At 46.6% G+C, this 20,936-nt stretch overlaps 1 protein-coding gene across 1 annotated transcript; it reads left to right on the forward strand.

Moving 5' to 3' along the window:
- The first annotated feature begins 913 nt into the window (after window positions 1–913).
- Window positions 914–20,608, forward strand: Lhfpl2 (LHFPL tetraspan subfamily member 2). The gene is made up of 2 exons (XM_051182984.1): window positions 914–1,556; window positions 17,072–20,608. Exons 1-2 carry the CDS (start codon window positions 1,151–1,153, stop codon window positions 17,323–17,325), a joined length of 660 nt encoding a protein of 219 aa, XP_051038941.1. The 5' UTR covers window positions 914–1,150; the 3' UTR covers window positions 17,326–20,608.
- Window positions 20,609–20,936: the final 328 nt, after the last annotated feature.

The following is a 20,936-nucleotide window of genomic DNA, read 5'->3' on the forward strand; positions in this document are numbered from 1 at the left end:
GTATGATCCTGCCTGACCTTGGAGAGGGGACAGAGGAGCCGGGCTGCAGACCAGCAGTGCCAGCCCATGATTGAGGGTTCAAACTCTGAAGGAAGGTTGAGCCACTGGGGCAAAAGTCCTCTGGTAATGGAGTCATGTGTCCTCAGGAGCAAGAATGAGCTCTCTGTGATATCACAAACAATGAGCATGTTGAGTCTGAGACCTGGGGTGAATGGGAACTCAGGCCAAGGGACGTGAGATGAATTGGGACAATTCAAGAGATGCATTCTTCAAGGACAATTTTATGTGGTCAACAAGAGGGTCCCGCTGTAGTGGTGCCCAGTTAACTGTCAACGCTCCATTTTGAATAGTTTTCTTAAGTCGTGACCGAAAAGTTTTAACCAGCACAAATTAACTTCTCTAACATATGTGAGTGGATGGGAATGGCTTGCTTATTCGTTCTCCTGGGATCACTTCCCTTTACTTTCTGACTCAGCCAGGAATCAAATACCGGTGATCTGATTTCCAAGTGGTTGAAGGTCGTTACTTACTGTGGTTAAATAGCAAAACCTGTTGGTGTTTTAGAGAACTTACTTGTCTCATGTGAGATAGCACAGCCCTGGCCGGCCACTGTCTCACAAACTCTACAAGGGGCCTCCAGAGCATTGACAAAGTTCTCTGCCAGCCACGCCTGCATCTGTCTGTGATGTTTGGCTGCTGGGCCAGTGTCCCGAGTTGCGAGTGCCCCAGCAGAAGATTTGTGGGAGCCAGATAAGGTCCCTCACCGCCCCACACTTGGTGCTGCCACAAAGAAGGAGGAACAATAGCATCCAGAAAGTGCCCCGGGCTGGGGGCTGGGAGCTGAGCGCGGGAAGGTGGGCGGGAAGGTGGCGGGCGTCCCGGGTGGGGGCGGCGCAGGGTGGGGCGGAGCCTGGGCAGCCGCTCACTCTCCTCCTCTCTGGACATAGGTGAGGCCAGAGGCCGTTAGGACTTCCCACTCCGCATGAATGCCGCCAGTCCGGGACCAGGACCTCACTGCTTCTGCCGCCTCAGACCGCGGAACTAAGCGACCCTTCTTGCCGCGACTTCCTTCCCGGGCCCCCTCGAATCTCACCGCTGTCTGAGTTGACCCCGTGGACTCCTGCCTGGCTTTCCCACCGCGAACATCAATATGTGTCATGTCATTGTCACCTGCCGCTCGATGCTCTGGACCCTCCTGAGTATCGTAGTGGCCTTTGCCGAACTCGTCGCCTTCATAAGCGCAGACTGGCTGATCGGAAAAGCCAAGACCCGCGGCGCTGAGCCGGCAGACACCGACTCGGAGCCCTACTACCTGGGCATCCTTTGCATCCGCACGCCCGGCATGCAGCAAACCCCTAGGGACACACTGTGTGGGACCTACGCCAAGAGCTTCGGGGAGATCGCCAGCGGCTTCTGGCAGGCCACTGCTATTTTCCTGGCGGTGGGGATCTTCATTCTCTGCGTGGTGGCCTTGGTGTCCATCTTCACCATGTGTGTGCAGAGTATCATGAGGAAAAGTATTTTCAACGTCTGCGGGCTCCTGCAGGGGATCGCAGGTGAGTGCTGGGATGAGGGGAGGAGCCTGAGCTCGGGACTCCGGGCACGTATCGCCTGCCTCTGCTGATACAGGCTGGCCAGGGTCCCTTTCCCCTAGGGTCACTCTCTCAGTAGTACCAGGCTTGCAATCTGGTATTGCATGCCACTTCTTGCTTGTTTCCTCTGAGTCTGAGTTGTTGGGTTTTGTTTGAGTGACTGTTCCTACTTTCTTGCTTTTTTTCATTAAATGAAAACTTCAGGGTCGACAGGGAGGGGGAGTCATGCCTGAGGTTTGATCAGAGCTACACTCAGCTGCAGCAGGAACTCTCTGCCGACAGGGAAAAACATTGCTTTGGTTCCCCTGCTTAGTTAGAGGCATAGAGGTTGCCCTCCCACCCTGGGGAGTTCAGCTCTGGGCCGGGAGGACTGGGGGGGGGGGGGCGCGGATTAGCGTCAGCTGCTCCTGGAGACTCACAGATTGTTCTATGCAGTCAGATCAGAGATGCAAGCTGACTTCCCTTTTTCTGGGCATTTCTCACTAATGAGCTTGTTGGAAATAGGTGGAAAGTCTGAGTTTTTGACAGTGATCCAGGAGGGAAGGCTGCAAGGAAAGGTCTGTGGACCCTGCTACTATCCAGGTTTCTCCAAAGATGGAAAGGTGGCCATGCCCTTAGTCCAGCTGGAGGGACTGCCTGCCTCTGAGCAGTTGAGTTAGAAAGCATATGATAGAGGTAGAATGGACAGGGGAGTGTTCCCATTTTAAACCGGGTACTCTTATGTTTCCACCACGGTGGGAGGGGCAGGGGTCCACCACCACCCTACTGAAGAGCACAGGTGGTCCCCTCTCACCTCTCAGGGCCGCAGAAGCCCAGCCTGGGCCCTGATGAAGCAGGGACCAGCTGAGCCCTGGGGCCAGGGAGCTGGTGGAAACAGCAGACCCTCCATGAACTGCCTCCACTCAGCCTCATAGCAAACTCTTGAGTTCAGACGGGTTTCTTCCAAATAAACAGATCAAATGACAGGGCTTTTTCCAAACAGCTGATAAGATAACGTTTTTTTGTTTTGTTTTGTTTTGTTTTCTGTTCCTCAGATCTGGTGGGGGGTGGGGGACACTGCCTGTTGTGATTAAGGATGGGGTAATGGGCTAAGAGATGACAGAATCTTTTCTCCACCCGAGCTGCCTCCACAGGTTATTTCCACGGGTTATTCCCTACCTGACAGTCTTCGGGCACTTATCTGACAGGGCCAGCTCTGCCATGAATGGTCCAGGCAGACGTAGACACTCACAGAACCTGTTAAACCAAGCTTCTATCTTCTAGCTATGCTACTGGGCAGAGTACCACTGCTCTTTGTAAAGTGTCGAGAGTAGAATGTAATATCACCTTAATGTTTGTTTTAATCTCTGTGTTCTAATCCCTGGAAGGTCCTCATCCTCTAGATTCACAGCTGAAATCTGAAGTCTGTCTCTTGGTGTTTCACCTCCCAGAAGCACTAAAGGCAGAGTTTGGGTACTTTCTCTTTTCAGCTCCTCATGGTGCCTCAGGTGCCCATCTGAAAATACTTATTTGTGAAGTGATTCCAAAGGGTTTTAAAAGGTCAATTTAAACACGTGGTCTGCCCCCAGGATTCATTCATCCTCTTGGGAAAAGCCCTGGTTAGCCAGAAAGGAGGGATTGACATCCTGACCACACTCTAAGGACCCCCCTTCTTCCACGGCTTGCTTGTAAAACTGGTGGTTTCTGTCCTGGGAGAGCTCTTCCCCTAAGAAGCTCACATCTATGTTCTGGCAAGAAGGGGGGGGCGCATTTACAGCGTGGGGTGAAACATCTGAACTCCAACACATCTTGGAGTTTTAGGGCATCCTTTATCTTTTGGACTTGAAGATTAGTCCCATGAAGCCTATTTGTTTTTATGTTCTGTTTCACTTTTCCTTGAACCTATGGGAATCCTCCTGCCTCAGCTTCTAGGTTCTGGCATTATAGGTGTGAACCATCATATTCAGCTTCATGAGTGGTTTTTAACAATCCAGTAAATGCCATCCCTGAGGATGTTAGCCCAACAAATCTCCTTATGCCCTTGTGTGCTGCTTCACACAATTGGCAAACATTTTCTTACAGAGTTCAATGTGTATTTACAACGATGCATTTTTATGACCTCCCTCCCTCTCTCTTTCTCCCTCTCCTCTTCCCCTCTCCCCCTCTGCATAAATTAGCTGAGAGCTGAGGAGAAGCACACCTCGTGGTGGACCAGCCTGCTAGATAGAGATGACAGTTCCAAATGTGTGAGCTTCCTAAAGAGATCCGAATTTGCTGTCTACCCTGTGACTTGGGCACATTTTAGAAATTCTGAGGTTACTCACAGTTTTCAATTGGCAAGAGGCAGAGGGCCTTCCTGTCTGGCACTCTGCTCTCTGGGGGCTGCAGGCTTAATCTGGAACATAGAAAATGCAGGCTTCTTTGTGTATAGCCAGGCTTACATGCACCACAGTGAAATAACGATAGATATGGATAACTATTCTTCCCATGTTCCCACATCTGCTAGAGGGGCTCTCAGGATGGGGGTCCACATCAGGCAGTTCAACCCTGTGTAGTCAGCAGGCCTGGTCCTGGGATATTTGGCTACAAAAGTAGCCATCACAGTGTGAAGATAGTGGTTGTCATTCTCTCCAGGGCAGCTGTGTGAGCACCAGAGAATGGCTGCCCGGAGGCATTACTCTACTCTGCCCCCTTGTGGTCTGCTGTAGTGAAGCAAATGAATAGCAAGGAAGCTAGTGCTGGAGTATTTTTTCTTAGCTTGTTAGAACAATGACACTTTAAAAAGCGACTGGCTGAACATAAAATATGAGACGACAAAAGCATATTGCCTAGGCGCACCTAATTTAAAAAAAATAAATAGTCCACGGGCTTATGTAGAAATATACACCATGAAGTGGATGTGGCAGCATGTCTGTAATCCAAGCACTTGGGAGAGGATCAATAAGCTAAAGCCCAGCCTGGGCTACACATCAAGACCCTCCCTCAGAACAAAACATACATTTAAAATATTGATGCTTTAGCTTCAGAACTTCGCGTGAAAGACTCGACCTCAGTAGAAATTGCTACCTGCTGTTTTAGATGCAACAACTACAGTTAACTGAATATGCAGAATGGCAGGCAGGAAGCTGTTCATCCCTACCTTCACACAGAAGACCTGTTTTGAGCAGTCACCTCAGGCCGGCACTGGAGTTAGGACTTACTTAGGGCTATGAAAACACTGGCCAGTTTTAGCCACTTCTCTAAGCTCCAGATTTGCTCACTTGGAAACAGATATAATCCTAGTGCATAGCTCAAGGTTGTTTTAGGATTAAATTAGACAATATGTTAGCAAGACAATCATGATGTTTGGCATTTAGGAAATCATGGTAGCTCTGTGGTGACTATGAAAGTGTTCCTGCTTTCCTGCCAAGTTTTTGGATGTTTTGTGTTTCTAAGAATTGATGTGTTCTACAGAATAGGGTACATTTTATAAGCCTTTGGAATTGGCCTTATTGTCCTCAAATCCTGCATTATCTGGATGGTACTGTCCTCTGGTTCATGATTGGCTGCCTAGGATGAGGTTGGAGGGTGCAGGTGCAGGGCCAGCCTGAGACCTTGGGCCATTTGATTATATTAGACACAGTTCTCAGAAATGGAGCATGGTGCACGTCTTCCTCTCTCCCACATGTCTACTTCCCTGTGCTCTCTGCCTGGAGGCAGCATCCACGCTTGAGTCTGGCTGCAGGTGGCTGCTCATGCTCCCCTGGCAGCAGAGACTTCAGACTAGCCTGCACTGGAGGAGCGCATGGCTGAGTCTTGGCAGAGCCAGCCTCACACATGGGTTCAGATTCCTCTGGGATTCATTACAAATGCTGGGTAACCAGCCAGCAGGCCTGGCTTTTGCCAGCTGTCTTCCTTAGGTTGTGACCTGGATGTAATCCATAGTGAAACTGTAGAATGCAAAGATCCAGGTTTTCCATGACAGCATCAAGCAGTTTGTTTTCAGAAATTCACGGAGGGTAAACGTAGAAGTCCGTGGAATCCCCAGTGACTCAGGCTTGGGACAGAAGCCATTCAGATGAGCTCAGGATTTGGCTCAGCTGTGTTGGCAGGGGCTGTTCTACTGAGATTTACCATGAGGGTTGCTGGGCCTGTCTATCTGCTGTCTTCTTCCAAGCCTTCTTCACAGGCCTCTTTCTGTCTGTTGGCTCTCACCCGCTCTACTCCCTACAGCCCTGTGTGATCTCAGCCTAGCAGGACATCCTCAGAGAGCTGTCCAGCCGTTCTGGCCAGACAGACTCCTATGGGCTGGCCTCTGCCTCTGCAGGATGCGGTGAAGGGTGGAGTCGTGCAGCCTTGGCCGCGAGGGAGGGGCCTGGTGTGCACAGTGGACAGAATGGTAGAATAGGGGAGACTGAGCTGAAAAGGGAGGAAAGAATGTGAGAGGGCATGGAAGGTTTGGCTCTGGCAACCGTGACACCGCCTTTTCATGAACCGGAGTGTGAATGGTGAATGTTTGTGTGCATCACTAACTTGCCATCCAGGCCTTGTATTCGTAAGACTGAGCGTGTGGTGAAGGATGAGCGGGCATGGAGAACACCACCATTACAAGCCAGGCAGCCCTCCTTCATGGACCCAGGTGTGAGTGGATCTACCGAGGGCAGGGTAGACACCACAGATGCCATCCAGGGTTGACCTTCCGGAACCAGAGTCTGGGAGGAATGAGCGGGTATGAGATACACCATGACTGCCATCGGGGCGGGGTTTCATTACTTTTCTTCCACAAGGTGACATATAACAGCAGCATCAAGATGTAACCCTAGCACAGCTTGGTCCCAGCCTCCATGTATACTTCAATCCCTGTTCATTCATTCAAGGTCAGAAAGATGAACTCGCTAGCAAGAGGAGGGAAATTAAATCAGGGTCTTGGGAAGCAAAAGAACCTGGCCATAATTTTACCCTTGAGGAAAAGTCACCTACCTTATCCCAGGAAAATAGTGTGTCCTTGATGAGCCTCTCCAAATCTCACCAAAGAGAGGGGACTTTCAGAGAAGCCTGAGTACATGTCAGCTTTCCTTCTTGGTGAAAGCCAGGCAATGGGGACTTCGGCCACCAATGGGGGGTGGAGGGCTCTTGATTTTTCTAAGTAGACAGCATCTGTTAGCAGTTTCATGATTGATTCGGTTCAGGAATGTCACAGATGGGGCCTGCAGAAATGACGCAGCATTTAAGAGCATGTGCTACTCTGTGAGAAGACCTGATCCCATTAGCAGAGCCTGGGTGGTTCACAACCAGCTGGGACTCCAGCTCCAGGGGAATCCAACACCTCTGCTCTCCAAAGACATTAGTATATGCATATGAGCATGCGCGTGTGCACACACACACACACACACACACACACACACACACTTAAAAAGTATAAAAGAATGCCATTAATGGATACATTGGCCAGCCTTTAGTGATCCCTTCGTAGGAAGTAGAGAGTATCTGCTATAAGGCAGGCCAGAATTAAACATCAATCTAAGAAGATGTCATAAGATACCTACTAAGTACACAGATTTGTAGCCTGGGGTCGGTCAACAAATTTCTTGAATTCCTGTTTCCAAGCTGTATTAGAAGGTTATCATTTCGTACACTGTAGTCTAATGAAGCACCAAGATGTATAAATATATATCATATATAAAGGGAACCAAGAACCCAACCATATCATGAAATAAAAGACTAGTGCCAAAACTCAAGTAAACCACGCAGCCATTAATACGAGGAGGATGGAGATTGGGATGTAGTTTTTAAAGGATCTATTGTAAAGTCCTGAGGAAAACTGAAAACTCTTAAAATTCAGATACAGTGTTTGGTCTGCAAGTAAAATGTGAAAATGGTTTGTCATGGCAACTACTCCATTGTAGACATACATTATCATGGATCCATTGATGACCTAGGTTCAACCTGCATTGGCAAATAATGGCCTAAACATGGCTGTGAATATTTACTTGGGAAGTTGGAGCACTCTGTTTTAAGAGCTCAAGGCAATGGTAGTATTCTTCTAGCTGTGAAGCCACTTTTTAATTTTTAAATTTTTATTTATTTATTTATTTTTGAGACAGTGTTTCTTTGTGTATCTTTGGCTGTCCAGGGGGAACTCACTCTGTAGATCAGGCTGGCCCTGAACTTACAGAGATGCACCTGCCTCTGCTTTCTGAGTGTGTCACCAACACTCGGCTCTGTAAAGTCACTTTCAAAACAATCCATATCTCTGTGCCATGAGCTCTTTATTTAATAGTATTCTTCCCAGTAACTTTAGTAAACGGATAACACATACATGCACTCACCCCTTAAAAACACACATATTGAGAATTTAAAGCCAGTATTAAAACACTGCACATATTTGTAATTCTAATAGTCAGACAAGGGAATGCAAGTTCCAGGCCAGTGTAGGCTACATGCTCAGATCATGTCTAAGAAAATCAAGGGTGGAGCCTAGAGCTCAGTGGTGGTAAGCTTGTTTAATATGTATAAAGACCTCGGTTCTAGCCCCAACACTGGGGAAAATAGAAAGAAGTAAAAGAAAGGAAGGAAAAACAAACCAACCAGTGTCTGTGTTCACAACTCTAAGTTTAAGTCAGAGTGCAGAGTGGCCATGGCCATGTTGTCATATAGGCCAATCCTAGTGGCTTGGAGTCGATAGATGACATCTGGTGTGTGTGATGTGGGAATTATTTGATAGCTGTACCTGGAGACCTCAGTAGGCAAGAGGTCACTTAACTGTCTGGAAATTTTCACTCTCGATCACATAAGGGTTTGGGGATTTTTAAAAAAAGTGTCTTTTAGGAACAGGGGGTAGCTCCTGAAAGTACATGCTTAGCATGCATGAAGTCCTGGTTCTATCCCTAGCACCAAAATGGGAAATAAAAAGCATGTTTTAGCATCATATACACACACACACACACGCGCGTGTGTGTGTGCGCGTGTGTGCGTGTGTGTGTGTGTGTGTGTGTGTGTGCGGGCCTGGGTATACATATGTGGACCATATGTGTGCAGAGGTCAGAAGAGGGCATTGGGTGTCCTGGAACTGGAGTTGTAGGCAGTTGTGAGTTGTCTGATGTGGATGCTGGGAACCAAATTCAGGCAAAAGCCGAAAGTGCTCTAACCACTGAGTCATCCATCTCTCCAGACCCATGCAAGCTTTTCTGGCCACACAGGAGCTGTCTTTATGGCTGATTAGTACTTCATTGGTTAAGTACTTTGTAAAGTTCTCCTTGCTACCCGACCACAGTTGACAAGCCAGTCCTCTCTGAATGGGAAATATTACCCATCACTTGGAGGGAATAGTAAGTGAAACTGGTTTGTGGGATGCGTTGTTGCTCCAGCTTTGAGTGGAAGCTGCTGCAGCTAAGTCTGCTGGGAAAGATCCAGGGAGCCAAGGACAGAGAAGAGACCCCATCTTCCTTACAGTCACATCTCCACATACTCTAAGGGCATCAGATAACTTCATTAGTAGCCACCAGTTTTCGGTAATTACAATAGCAGCTTTCACTGATTGTCATCCAGAGAATTCCATGTCCTCCCATCCCACCCTTGACACAGGAGAGTATTTTCCTTACTCTACCATGGGGGCGCTGTTAGTAGAAGACCTACTGAATACCTCTGGGGAGATGGAGTAAGCATTACTTACAGGCCCCTGCTTCAGTATGTGGCGCTGTTAATGTGCATCAAAACCAGGCCCTCGCCTGCCTCATCCATAAACTCTAAAAAGTTTTCCAAGGCAATATAACTGGAGGAAGCTTGCAGCTAGACATCGAGAAGACAGATGACTCAAAAGCAGCCTCCTTTCCTCTTACCTGATAAAGGCACGGCTCCTCTGGTGTCCCCCCCCCCCCATGCCCGCCCCTTACACAGGCTCCTGAGCAGCTCCCAGCAAACCCCTCTAAAGAACTCTCACCCATAGGTACTGCCTGGGAACAAGCACCAGTGTACCCTGTAGGATCCCTGCTGGTCCATAGCAAAACAAAGCTGAGGCCAGTGTAGTAAGAGTCCCCAGAACCAGAGGTATTCATTTTGAAGAACATCCTTTATTTTCGGATTATGTCCTTTTTGTGTTATTTCCGTGTCCTCATTTGAGCAAAGTAAATATGTTGACCTCCCACTAGTTGGCTGACCATTTGCCCATAGCTTTTATTCGAAGCTTTGCCTCTGAATGTCTTTTAAAAATTCCCCATGTCTGCCCCTCTTCCCAAGGCAGCATAGAGGCACCATTGGGACCTTGTCCTGGCAGCAGGCAGTCTTCACTAAAGAATGTTCCAGAGGCACTGCCCATGAGATGCCTACAGCTCACTCCTGTGCCTGTGTGAGGACAGATCTTGGGATCCAGCTGTGGTCAGTTATGTCCATCCTGGAACTAACACATGAGAATGGCCCCACTTAACAACAGGTGTTGACCCAAACATAGCTCTTGGGGACTGCTAAATCTGTTGACATGCAAGATAATTCTAGAAAAAGAAAATTACAAAGGGGGAGACATACAGGTAAATGGTAACTAGCACAGGGGTGCTCTTAACAACAGTGTGAGTGAAAAAGATGGTTCCCTGAATCACTAAACATCGTCCTTCCTCTGCAGGACACACATGCACATGGCCACACACGCACATGCCCTCAGGCTTCCAGGCAGAGGCGACCCTTTCCCCTTGTCTGGCCCCTCTGGGAAGTCTTTCTGATTCCAAGCCCCTGCCCTTATCCCCCCATATTTGTGCCCTGGCCCTCCTGCAGCAGCCAGGCATAGCTACAAAGTTTGAATTTGTGGCCTCTAGATAACTGAAAATCAGTTACATTTAACTAATTTCCTTTTCTGTGTGCCTCTCAACAAAGAGCATTTCCTGTAGTTGGGAAAAGGATTCCGGTACACAAGAGGCCCGCTAGTGGTTTGGCCCTGACACCGGCTTCCCTTTGGCCCAAACTGCCCACTCCTGGGGTTCATATTATTGACTGAAAAAAGTCTTCCTCCAACTCTCTCAAGGATTTGGCAAGAACTTTCCTGATGGCTTTGTATAACAGTGCGGTGAAATCTTACCATTCTAGTTTTCATTCATCCACTGAGCACATTCATACTCACTAAGCACAGATTATCCATCAGATACTGTCTCAGGCAACTGGAGCACAAAATAAGTTGCAGACAGTTCTCGCCCATGTGGCATCGGTACTCAAGCTGCTAGAGACAGGAAATGAACAACATAAGTGAATTACATAGGATGCTAACAGTGATGGCTATGATGGGTGAGAACAAAGCAGGCTTGGTTAAAAAGTCCAGAGTACCCTGGAGTCGAGAGGAGAAACTGCGTAGGTCAGATGGGTCATCAGGCGGGAGTCAATGAGGAGATAAGGCTAGCTAATTTCTTGGAAAGGCACTGGGAGGAATTCAGAAAAAGAGCACTCCAGGCATCAGCAAGGCTAAAGCAAAGGCCAGCATGGTTTCCTGAGAGACCAGTTGTTCCTGAAACTAATGTGTGAGTGACAGAGATGAGTCAAAAGTGACACCAAGGTTTCTAAGCTTAGCAGGTATAAGAAGGGAACTCCAGTTTGTGCCAGTGAAGTTGGTAAGTTGAGGCACAAGAGTTCAGGTTGCTTATCAGATGTCCACACCCACAGTTGGATTACAGAGCTGTAGTCCAAAGTTGGAGGCAGGAGCATGGCCAGTATTTGGAGCCATAGGACCACGCGGTATCTGGTGTGTGGATCTGGGGAAGGCAGCACGGGGTTCTAGAAAAGTCAGAGCAGCTTTGGACATGGAGGACACTGGCACATGACCCACGTTTCCAGTGGTTGAAGGGAATACCCCCTCACAGCCTTAGGACAACTTCTGAGCCATGTCCCAGAATGGAATGGGTTTCTGGAGGTCAGTCACTCCCTTAGTTGATCTGATGCATGTTTGATGGTCACATGGAGGTGAGGGGCCCAGAGTGACTATCCTCTGGTGCTGAGGTAATAGGCTGAGCTGAATCAACATAGACCGGCCCGGAAGCTTATTAGGAAGCTTACTCAAGTCCACATCTCTTGAGTCACAGACTAGATAGGAAGACACCACACAGAATGTCCCTATCACACTGTGTTTCTTCAGAGACACTGGAAAGGGAATGGTAGATGGTCTGCTGTATTCCCAACAGTTGATGGCCGTTTCACAGTCCGAGATAACATGAACTCTTGACTACGGTTCCTGTTAACCATGACATAACCAGTATGTTTATTTATGATGGAAACCAAATTACCATGTGTCATTAGAACATTGAGTCAGTCAACAAATATTTAAGAGCATGCGCATGTGTCACATGTGTGCAAGACAGGGAAGGTTCTACAAGGAACAAAACCTTTATATACTCAAGCAGCTCAGAGGCACACACAGAGAAGCTACACTGTCTCCAGAGCTAAGAGTAATGACTTACAGTTGGTAACTCCGGATGTAGCAATTGAATAAATGAAAACTGTGTGAGGAAGGGTTGAAGAGGAAGGTCCATAGGGCAGAGGGGAATAGAGTAATCCTAACAGGAAGTGGTGACATTTGCACTAAGATGATGGGGACATTTCTAGGTGGATGCTGAGTTCCTTGTTTGGAAAATGGCAGCCTACATGGTCTGATCTGATTCTGGCCCGAGCTCAGGGTGCACAAAGACTATGAAACTCAGTGATAATTCTACAAACGCACATGCATATGCTCACAAACATACACCATGGCCCCCAACAGTGTGCACTCTGGCATCCCTTTGTTCTCTGGGAACTTGAGGGTGTCTGCATTATGACTTAGAGAAAGTGGTCACTGTGCTGTCTCACTGTAGTATTCTACAGGTAGCTTTCCTTCATTCATGTTCTTAGAAAATTTACTATACAAACAAGTCTCAGTCTGTAGTGTTCCTTTTGGATGTCATCTGAGGAGCAGGGAGTGTCACATGGAGATTCGGCTTGCAGAGACAAACATTCCACAGAGCAGGACTGCAGTGTTCACTGTCCAGGCAGAGGAAATGGCACCTGTATAAGTAGTGGGTGAGTCACAAAGAGAAGGCTGGGCCTGGCTGCTGGGCCTGCAGTGTGAGGCAGTGTGGCATCGTGTGACTGGTTGGAAGGGAGGTGTCAGAAAGTCGAAGGAGAGGCTGTATTGCCACCAAGCCCCCCCTTCTCCACTGTGCTCCCCACACTGGTTCCTCACTGGCGACAGTGGCGATCACCAGTCAGCAGATGCCAACCATCTTCTAACCCTCTTGTCTAGTGGACTGGGGTGGGGGGGGGCTGACAGTGGCGATCACCAGTCAGCAGATGCCAACCATCTTCTAACCCTCTTGTCTAGTGGACTGGGGGGGGGCTGTTAGCAAGAAAGGAGACAGGATGAAGATTTACTTTAGTTATGATGAAAATGGAACCTTCTAGAACACTGTCCTGTTAGCTCTAGACATAGTTCAGGTCCGCAGCAGGTGAGAGATTTCCATGCTGGGTCTGTGGTCTGCAGGTGCTGGACAGTCATTCTCTCTGCCATTTCTTCCTGGTCTTGCCACAACCCAGCCAGGTACCACATTAAGGTTCCAGTCAGAAGAAAGCAAGCGAGTGAGCATTCTCCTTTGCCCTCCACGACATCTTCAAACATACTGTGCATGGGGGATACTTGCTGGGTCCAGGGATGCCTGCCGGGGCAGCTGCTCCCACACTGAAGACAGCAGAGAACCCGGGCTCTTATGGGGAACAGGCAAGGTTGGCAGTCATGCAAAGAGGCCACCGGAGGCACCAAGCCATGCCTGGCTGACAGTGGGATTTTAAGAGAGAGGGGTGGGGGAGAATGAGTATGTTTATTGTTATGAGTTATCTAAAGGACCATGTTAATGATGGCTCTGTTGAGTGTTGACAGTAAAGGCACACTAGCCAGGGCTTTTAGAGTATACAGGGTGGTCCCTTCCACTGGCATGCTGAGAACCCCAATTTAGGTATTGCCACAACCCAGCTGGCTGCCAGGCTGGCGGGAGAGATGGTAGCTGCTGCTGCTTCTGGTGGATACACCACAGCTCACTTTTCCTCACCTTCCCCTGTAGATTCGTTGCTGATCCTATATCCTAGCCAAGGCTTTGATAGATTCAAGCCTGATACCCTTCTGTGATAATGTTCCCTGCCAACTTTTTGTGAATTAAGTCAACAGCAACCATGAGGCTCTCAAATGGTTTGTAGTGCAAGGAACCACACCTGCACTAAGGAACAGGAAGACATACTTCCGGCTGGGCCTGGCAGGCTGCAAAAGGGGGCTCTGATGCTATTAAAGGAAAGATATCTCTCAAAACTTCCTAACAGGATCCCATGAGCCACATTAAAATATGCTGTACACTTTCCAGTGAGTCTGAATCTAGAACAGAGTGCCAAATGAAATGTGCATTTGATGTTTAATCGGAACACTTCAGTCTTCGCTGAAGAGCAGCTCTTGTGTGGGGCCTGCATCTGGAGCCTCACATAGACCATACCTGCTGGAAGAGGTGCTGTGAGCCAGCATGTAAACCATAAAAGGGTCAGCAGTGGTGTGCGGTTTCTTAGAGCAGCCACTTAGGACCTGGAGGGAGAAATTCATCAGTATTTCCTCGGTATCTTGTGGGTTTCTGCAGGATTAACTGGGGTCTCTTAGTAGCCTTGGAAGAATTTAAGAACTAGGTAAGTGACGCTAGGTCTCCTCTGTATTTGGAGAACTCTGCAGATGGCTTTACTCTGGCATCAGCTGCTGGTCTTTGTTCCTTTTGGTTAATGTAGTCATTTTTTTTTTTAAATAACAGGCTTCATTATAATTTTCATCCATGTTATCATAGTCACATCCCCCACACTGCCTTGTTCATCTCCACTCAGTTACGTATGGCTGGCTCAGGACTCAGCCACCTTTGCCTCTTGAGTGCTGGAATTAAAGGTGTGTGCCACCGTGCCCAGCGTCCTTTTCCCAAACTGTCCCCACCCTATACTTTCATGCCATCAGTGGTATGTCCAATTTTAACCTAGGTTCCATGTGAGGAAAAAATGGGGCATTTTGTATTTCTGAATCTGACTTATTTCACTTTATTATATTTTAATCTTTAGTTCAAGCCATTTTCCTGCAAATAACACATTTAATTGTTCTTTATATACATATCACTTTTTATATCCATTTATCATATACATATCACTTTTTATATCCATTTATCAATGACTTCCAACCTGGCTACAGTGAAGAACATCACTGTAAACATGGGCACCCATGTATCTGTTGTGTGCTGTTTAGACTGGTGTGGTAGTTGTTTCCAGTTCTTTGGCAAAACTTGGATACCAATGTCATGTCTGCAGTACTTTACCCAGAGGCTCTTCCCAACCCTAACTAGCATTTGTTTTCTTAAAGATGGCCACTTTGAGTTGAGCTAGCATCTCAAAGTGTAGTTTTGAATTGCACTTCCCTGGTGTCTTTTGTCTCCTTTGTGTGTGGTGTAGTGCACATGCACAGGTGGGCAAAGGTTAGAGAAGGTCATTGGGGGCCCTGCTGAGTTACTCTCATGGTGTCTCACTGAACCTGGAGCTAGGTTGGCAGCCAGCAAGCCCCCAGTGGTCCTCCGGTTCCTGCCCGAATGATGCTGGTATTACAAGGGCACAGAAGCAGCCACACCTGGCTTTTTACATGGTTGCTGGCATCCAAATGTGGCTCCTCGTGCTTAAGCAACATCCTTACTCACTGAGCCATCTCTGCTGCCTTTTTGAGAGCTCATTCTTTGATTATGTTATTTGGTATTTAATCTTTTGAGTACCTCATATTATGATCTGGGATTAATTCTCTGTCCACTGAGTAACAGGCAGAAATTTTCTCCCACCTGCAGGCTGTCTTTCCTGTGTAATAACTTCTTATCTATCTATCAATCAATCCTTGCTGTTGGAGTTCTCAGAAAAGACTTGGCCTGTATCTTGAAGTGTTTCCCTCCTGGTTTCATGCCTTCCGTTCAGTAAGGTCTCTGATCCACTTTGAAGTAACTTTTGTACAGGGTGAGATGGGGGGTAGAGATGTCCTTTTATTTTTTTATGTGTGGGTGTCCACATTTGTTGTTGAAGAGAATCAGTTTTCTCCTGTGTTTCCCACCACTTTGTTGAAAATTGAATCGCTGGAGTGTGGGTGTATTTCTGTGCCCTGTACGCTGGTCTCTGTGTCATGCTGTTGGTTAGTTCAGCTCTGCAGTAACTAGAAGTGTGTGTGTGTGTGTGTGTGTGTGTGTGTGTGTGTGTGTGTGTGTGTGTGTGATGTCTACAATCTTGCCTTACCTTTGTGTAAGTGCTTTGGCTAGTTGGAGTCTTTGTATTATAGGATTACTTTTCCACTTTTCCACACTTTTCCACACTCTGAAAAATACTTTGAGTCTGGATGAAATCCAAACATTTATCAGTTCTGAGAAATTTCTGGTAGAGGGCTTAGGGTATTAGTATAGGAGTGTATCTTTGCAAACAGGGACCACTGTAATTCTTCCTTTTCTATTTGCCTCTCACTTTATTTCTTCCTCTTGCCTTCTTTCTGTGTTTGAGACTTTTAGCAAAATATTGAATAAAATTCTAGAAGACTTTTATCCCCAAACTTTGAAGCTAATTTCCCCCACTTACTATATCTGCTAGAGGTATGTTTTATATATAGCCTTATCGAAGTGTCGTCTTTCAAGAAGTTTAGCATAGGGATGTTAAACTTTGTCAAAGGTCTAAATTTTTGTTTCTATAATTTATATATTGTAGTTTACATTTGTTGAAGCATCCACACAGCTCTGGATTAGTCAAGCCAAGAGGGCCATGACTTGGATCTGTGAATGTATTGAGAACTTTGCATCTGTGTCTGTCATGTATGTGCATGCATGTTCTTATATCTGGTTTTAAACCCGGAGTGATCCTGGCTTTTAAAGATGAAACTGGTAATAATCATCATCCCCTTTGTAGTTTACAGAATACTTTGAAGAGTACTTTAAACTATTAGGTGTTAATAGTTTGAACGTAGCAAGTGTAGTAAAAATGGGGGTAAATTACCTCCCAAGAAATAAATTTTATTTAATATTGAGTTTAAAGTCTCAGACAAAACAATAAGGCAGGAGGAAGAAATGAGGGGGAACAGATAGAAGAATTACAGTGGTCCTAGCTTGTAAAGACAATCCTGTACTAATACCTAAGCCCTCTCAGAACTTACAAATGCTTGAATTCCATCTAAACTCCAAAGGGATTCTTCACAGACTGAGAAAAAGGTGTCAGATCATCTGTAAACATCTAGAATTCAGCAGTGAGTTCATACAGTGCCGGACTCTTTATTGGGAGAAATTAGTCTTGTTGCTCACAACAGATCTCTTTGCTAATATCCTCTTGAATTATCTTAGTGACCCTTCAATTTCCCTTGTTAACTGTTATTTTTCTTTTGGTTTGGCTTACGGGTTTGTCAGTCTTGTTTTATTAAGATGATGCTCTCTATTGCAGCACAGGTATTTTGGGTTATTGAGGCACCAAGGAACTTCATTTGTTTTCTCTTCTGTCCTCAGGTCTGTTCCTTATCCTTGGCCTGATACTCTACCCTGCAGGCTGGGGCTGCCAGAAAGCCATAGACTGTGGACGGCATGCATCTCCCTACAAACCTGGAGACTGCTCCCTGGGCTGGGCCTTTTATACGGCCACTGGGGGCACGGTCCTCACATTCATCTGCGCTGTCTTCTCCGCGCAAGCAGAGATTGCAACCTCCAGTGACAAAGTCCAGGAAGAAATCGAAGAGGGGAAGAACCTGATCTGCCTCCTTTAGTTGGGAAGACATGAGTGCCACTGTTACCTTCCTTTATGACTCGTGACACAGTCTTCGTCATTTGAATCAAGTGAGGAACCAGTCTTGACCTACCAGAGCCACATTCCACAGCCCCAGGCCTTCGTGGGACCAGGGACGGGCATCACCTACCAAGCCGAGTTCTCAGGCATGCAGGCTGCAGGGCAAATAACGAGACCAGACAAGGACATGGTTTAGCTCCTGACTGGGGACAGACTGTCTGCCCGGGGCTCAATGAAGGATAGAAATCTGACTCAGCTAGGTAGGCAGCAATCTCTGGCAGCAGAGGAGAGGCCAGCCAGCCTCAGGATGGCTTGAGACAGGTGTCTGGCCCACATCTCAGAATGAGGGCAGGAGGTGGTATCTTGGTTGGCTTTCTTCCAAGTTGTTTCAATTGGAGACTGAGAAGACGATTACAGACTTACTGATGACAGGTTGTATGCTGAAGGTCACAGCAAGATGCCAGGTTTTGCTTAGGAGACCAAAGGGCTCAACAGGGACAGTGCAGAATCCCGCTGCAGACTACTCTAGTTTCAAGTTCCAGGGCAAGAGGCATCCATGGAACTGTCCTCAGGATGTGAGTTAAGACAGACAGCCCCAGCAGTCAGATGCTCCCTGCCCCCAGCCTAGTGCCTAAACTAGCCCTGTCTCCTTAGAATTAGTTTTCTCCTGGGGTTGGGGTTGTGCTTGGCTGCCCAGGAAAACCTCAGTGTTTCCTCCTTCCAAGGTAGCAGCCTCCAGACCAGCTGGGGCTCATGCAGATGTTCAGAGGGAGGGGCTGCCAGAACCTGCCTTTGCAGGGTGAGCTTTCTGACTGGTGACCTGTGCTGTGTGGTCAGCTGGCTTCCGGTCCCTTCCGGTCCCATTGGTGCTCCTTGCAGAGAAAGCAGGAGCAAGCCGTGGTAGCTTGTATAGCTTCTGGTGTTGAGCCTGAGAACAGACTGGGTGACACTGAGAACTCACATCAAAACTCACATCCACAGGGAGACAAAGAACACAAATGTAATGCAAAAGTGAGGGTTGGGCCAAGCTCACCACACCTGCCTAAGCATGCTTACAAAACCCACTAAATACCACTACTAGAAAGGACTCAGGGCTTTTAATCCAGTTTCCATGGATTACCCTTATAACCAAAGCAGCCAGAAATACCAGAGTCTGGTAATGTCTAAGCCGGGCAGATAAAAACCACCCTCTGCAGCAGCCTAAGTGGAGTGGGCCCTTGGGTTTTAGAGGTATGTTCCACTAAGGGCTTTGTCTTAAATATTTAAGCACCTTCTACTGGCAAGTGCTTGCTAAGTACACCCGTGTACACAGTCCTGATTCAGATTCTACAGCCTTGCCCCAGTGAGTCACTTAGAGCTGTGTCAGTTTAGAACTAAGCCTTGCTTCAGAACAACTGCCTTATATAGAGATGGGCTAGGCCCACGGGTTTCATTATAGTTTATTTGCCCTTTGGCCTATACCAGAAACCATCTTATCTCTCATGAAGAGAGAGGTTAGGGAAGAGGGTATTGAATCAGATCTTCAGAACCAGTGGTTCAACATCAGCAAGGTAGAGATGCTATGGCTTCTTTAGAATTAGAAGCAGGAGGCCTCTAGGAAGATTCAGGAAGCAGGAACAGATCACCAAGCGCGTGGAAAAGACATGTCATTCACTGTGTATTCACAAAGTTCTAACTGTGCCCTCCTGCCCGCACAGTGACTCTTTCCAACCTGGGCAGTACTTGGCTTGAAGCACAGTTTAGTTCAAGGAAAATGGAGGATCTTGTCGAACAAAACCAGATTAATTAGTCCCAAGCCAGGGACCCTGCATGAAAGCCCATGGCCTGTTCTTTTGGTAAGGTGGCAGGGGACTGTGTCAACCTGGTAACAGTCACAAAGGAAAATCTGCCGGATGAAGTTACTTATCAGTGTTTTTCATTAATTTACACACTAGAGAAGACCCCACCCCAAAGGAGGGCACAGATTAAATGCCATGCTATTGACAACCACCTAGATGCTGACCAGATGGAGCAGAGAGATGGGGACACCCAGCATTTGAGACCTTCAAACCAAGATACAGACATTTGCAGGGAACGAAAGGCTCATCTCCAACCATGCTAGTGTAGAATGAAACTTTCCTTTGGCTCTTTAAAAACCACTTGTGGGCCTATACCCATTTTTCTAGTAATAGGACCATTCCTACTACAGGAAAGGTCTTACTTTGCCTGTGTTTGTGCTTGGCCTCTTGATGGACACTAAAGTAGAGACACGTGGAATCTGAGTTCTTTAAACCTGTGTGGTAATCCAATGGCATGACATAACTGTGGAAGGGTTTTTACATAGCTCTGAACATCTGTGATGTAATGAATGGTTTTTGTTAAACATGCATTCTGTAAAGTGCCATAGTCTTTTTATGTGTAGCATATTTAAATATATATATATCACATATACACAAGTTTGTCTGAAAGATGTGCAATAACAAAGATGTATGTATGTTTTGTTTGGGGAAACTGGACATGCTTCAAAACAGGGATGTTTCTGTTTTGCAGAGGAAAGTTAGACATAATTGCCTTCATGGCTAGTCATTAATCCCTAACAATTTCAATGCTACACAAACCTTATGTGAAGAAAAGACTGGTATGAAGTCATGTTTTCCTGGGTCTAAATGCAGAAAATGATCACTGTATTATGGGAGACTCAATCCAGCAAGCCAGGCCCAGTAAGTGCTAGTCTTTCATGTAAAATGTGAAGCTGCCATGTTGTCTTTTCTGTTAGCTTGATAACTAGTAGCTGGTATAGGCTAAAGATCTATTCTTCACGAGCTTTTGTTAATGCTAGGCCATTATATTTAAGGGCTAGAGTCACACCTTCTCAGCCATAAGAGTCTGGCTTAGGACAGACCGTTCTGTGCAATAATAACATGTGGCTGCTGGAAATCCCGGGCCTACATTTGCGTTTATGGGAGCAGAGACTCCCATGGCCACAAGAATACAAAGGATGAATGGGACTTCTGAAACTGTGGAGAAACTCCTTCTGAGGCCAAGGCAGTCCTTGGGTGCTGTGAAGAAACTCAGCATCACTTGATGTTCAGTAGCCACTTGAGCCAAATATAAAGTTGTTACAGCTCATGGACTCAATTGGAGCCTTCCTATGTGTGGTTGTCCTGTTAAATTGTAAACTAATACATTATCTGTCTAGCATTGATTAGGATTCTGTATATAGGATTTTCAGTGTACTCCCTTACCCACTTCAGATCGGAATTAAATCAGATTTTGCAAACTCATTCTTTCAAGTTTGACTACGTTGACTTCAATATAGTGCACATAATTTGATCAAAAAAACAAAAACACTAATCAGGCAAAATTTATAGATAACTTATTGTAACACTGACATCAGGAAAAATATACAGGCATTTTCTACTGCCGATTCTTAATTTATCCCTACCATGAGTTGCTTTTAATTTCTTCCTTGGAGAAGTAACCAACACAAGGATAGGCATCTTAATTTTAAAGTAAAGCTGAGAGACTTAAAAGTGCTTTAGAGCATTTGCTAACCAAAAGGTATGTCCTCTATTCTCAAAAAAATACCCACAAGAAAAGCCAGTCCTATGA

This window comes from Phodopus roborovskii, unplaced genomic scaffold (genome assembly GCF_943737965.1).
Source record: "Phodopus roborovskii unplaced genomic scaffold, PHOROB, whole genome shotgun sequence".
Lineage (NCBI taxonomy): Eukaryota > Metazoa > Chordata > Mammalia > Rodentia > Cricetidae > Phodopus > Phodopus roborovskii.

What these genes read in the sequence shown, in the direction of transcription:
- Lhfpl2 (XM_051182984.1), top strand. Translation starts at nt 1,151, where the DNA reads ATGTGTCATGTCATTGTCACCTGCCGCTCGATGCTCTGGACCCTCCTG. An exon ending in GCTCCTGCAGGGGATCGCAG is followed by an intron (nt 1,557 to 17,071) that starts GTGAGTGCTGGG and finishes TTCTGTCCTCAG; the next exon opens with GTCTGTTCCTTATCCTTGGC.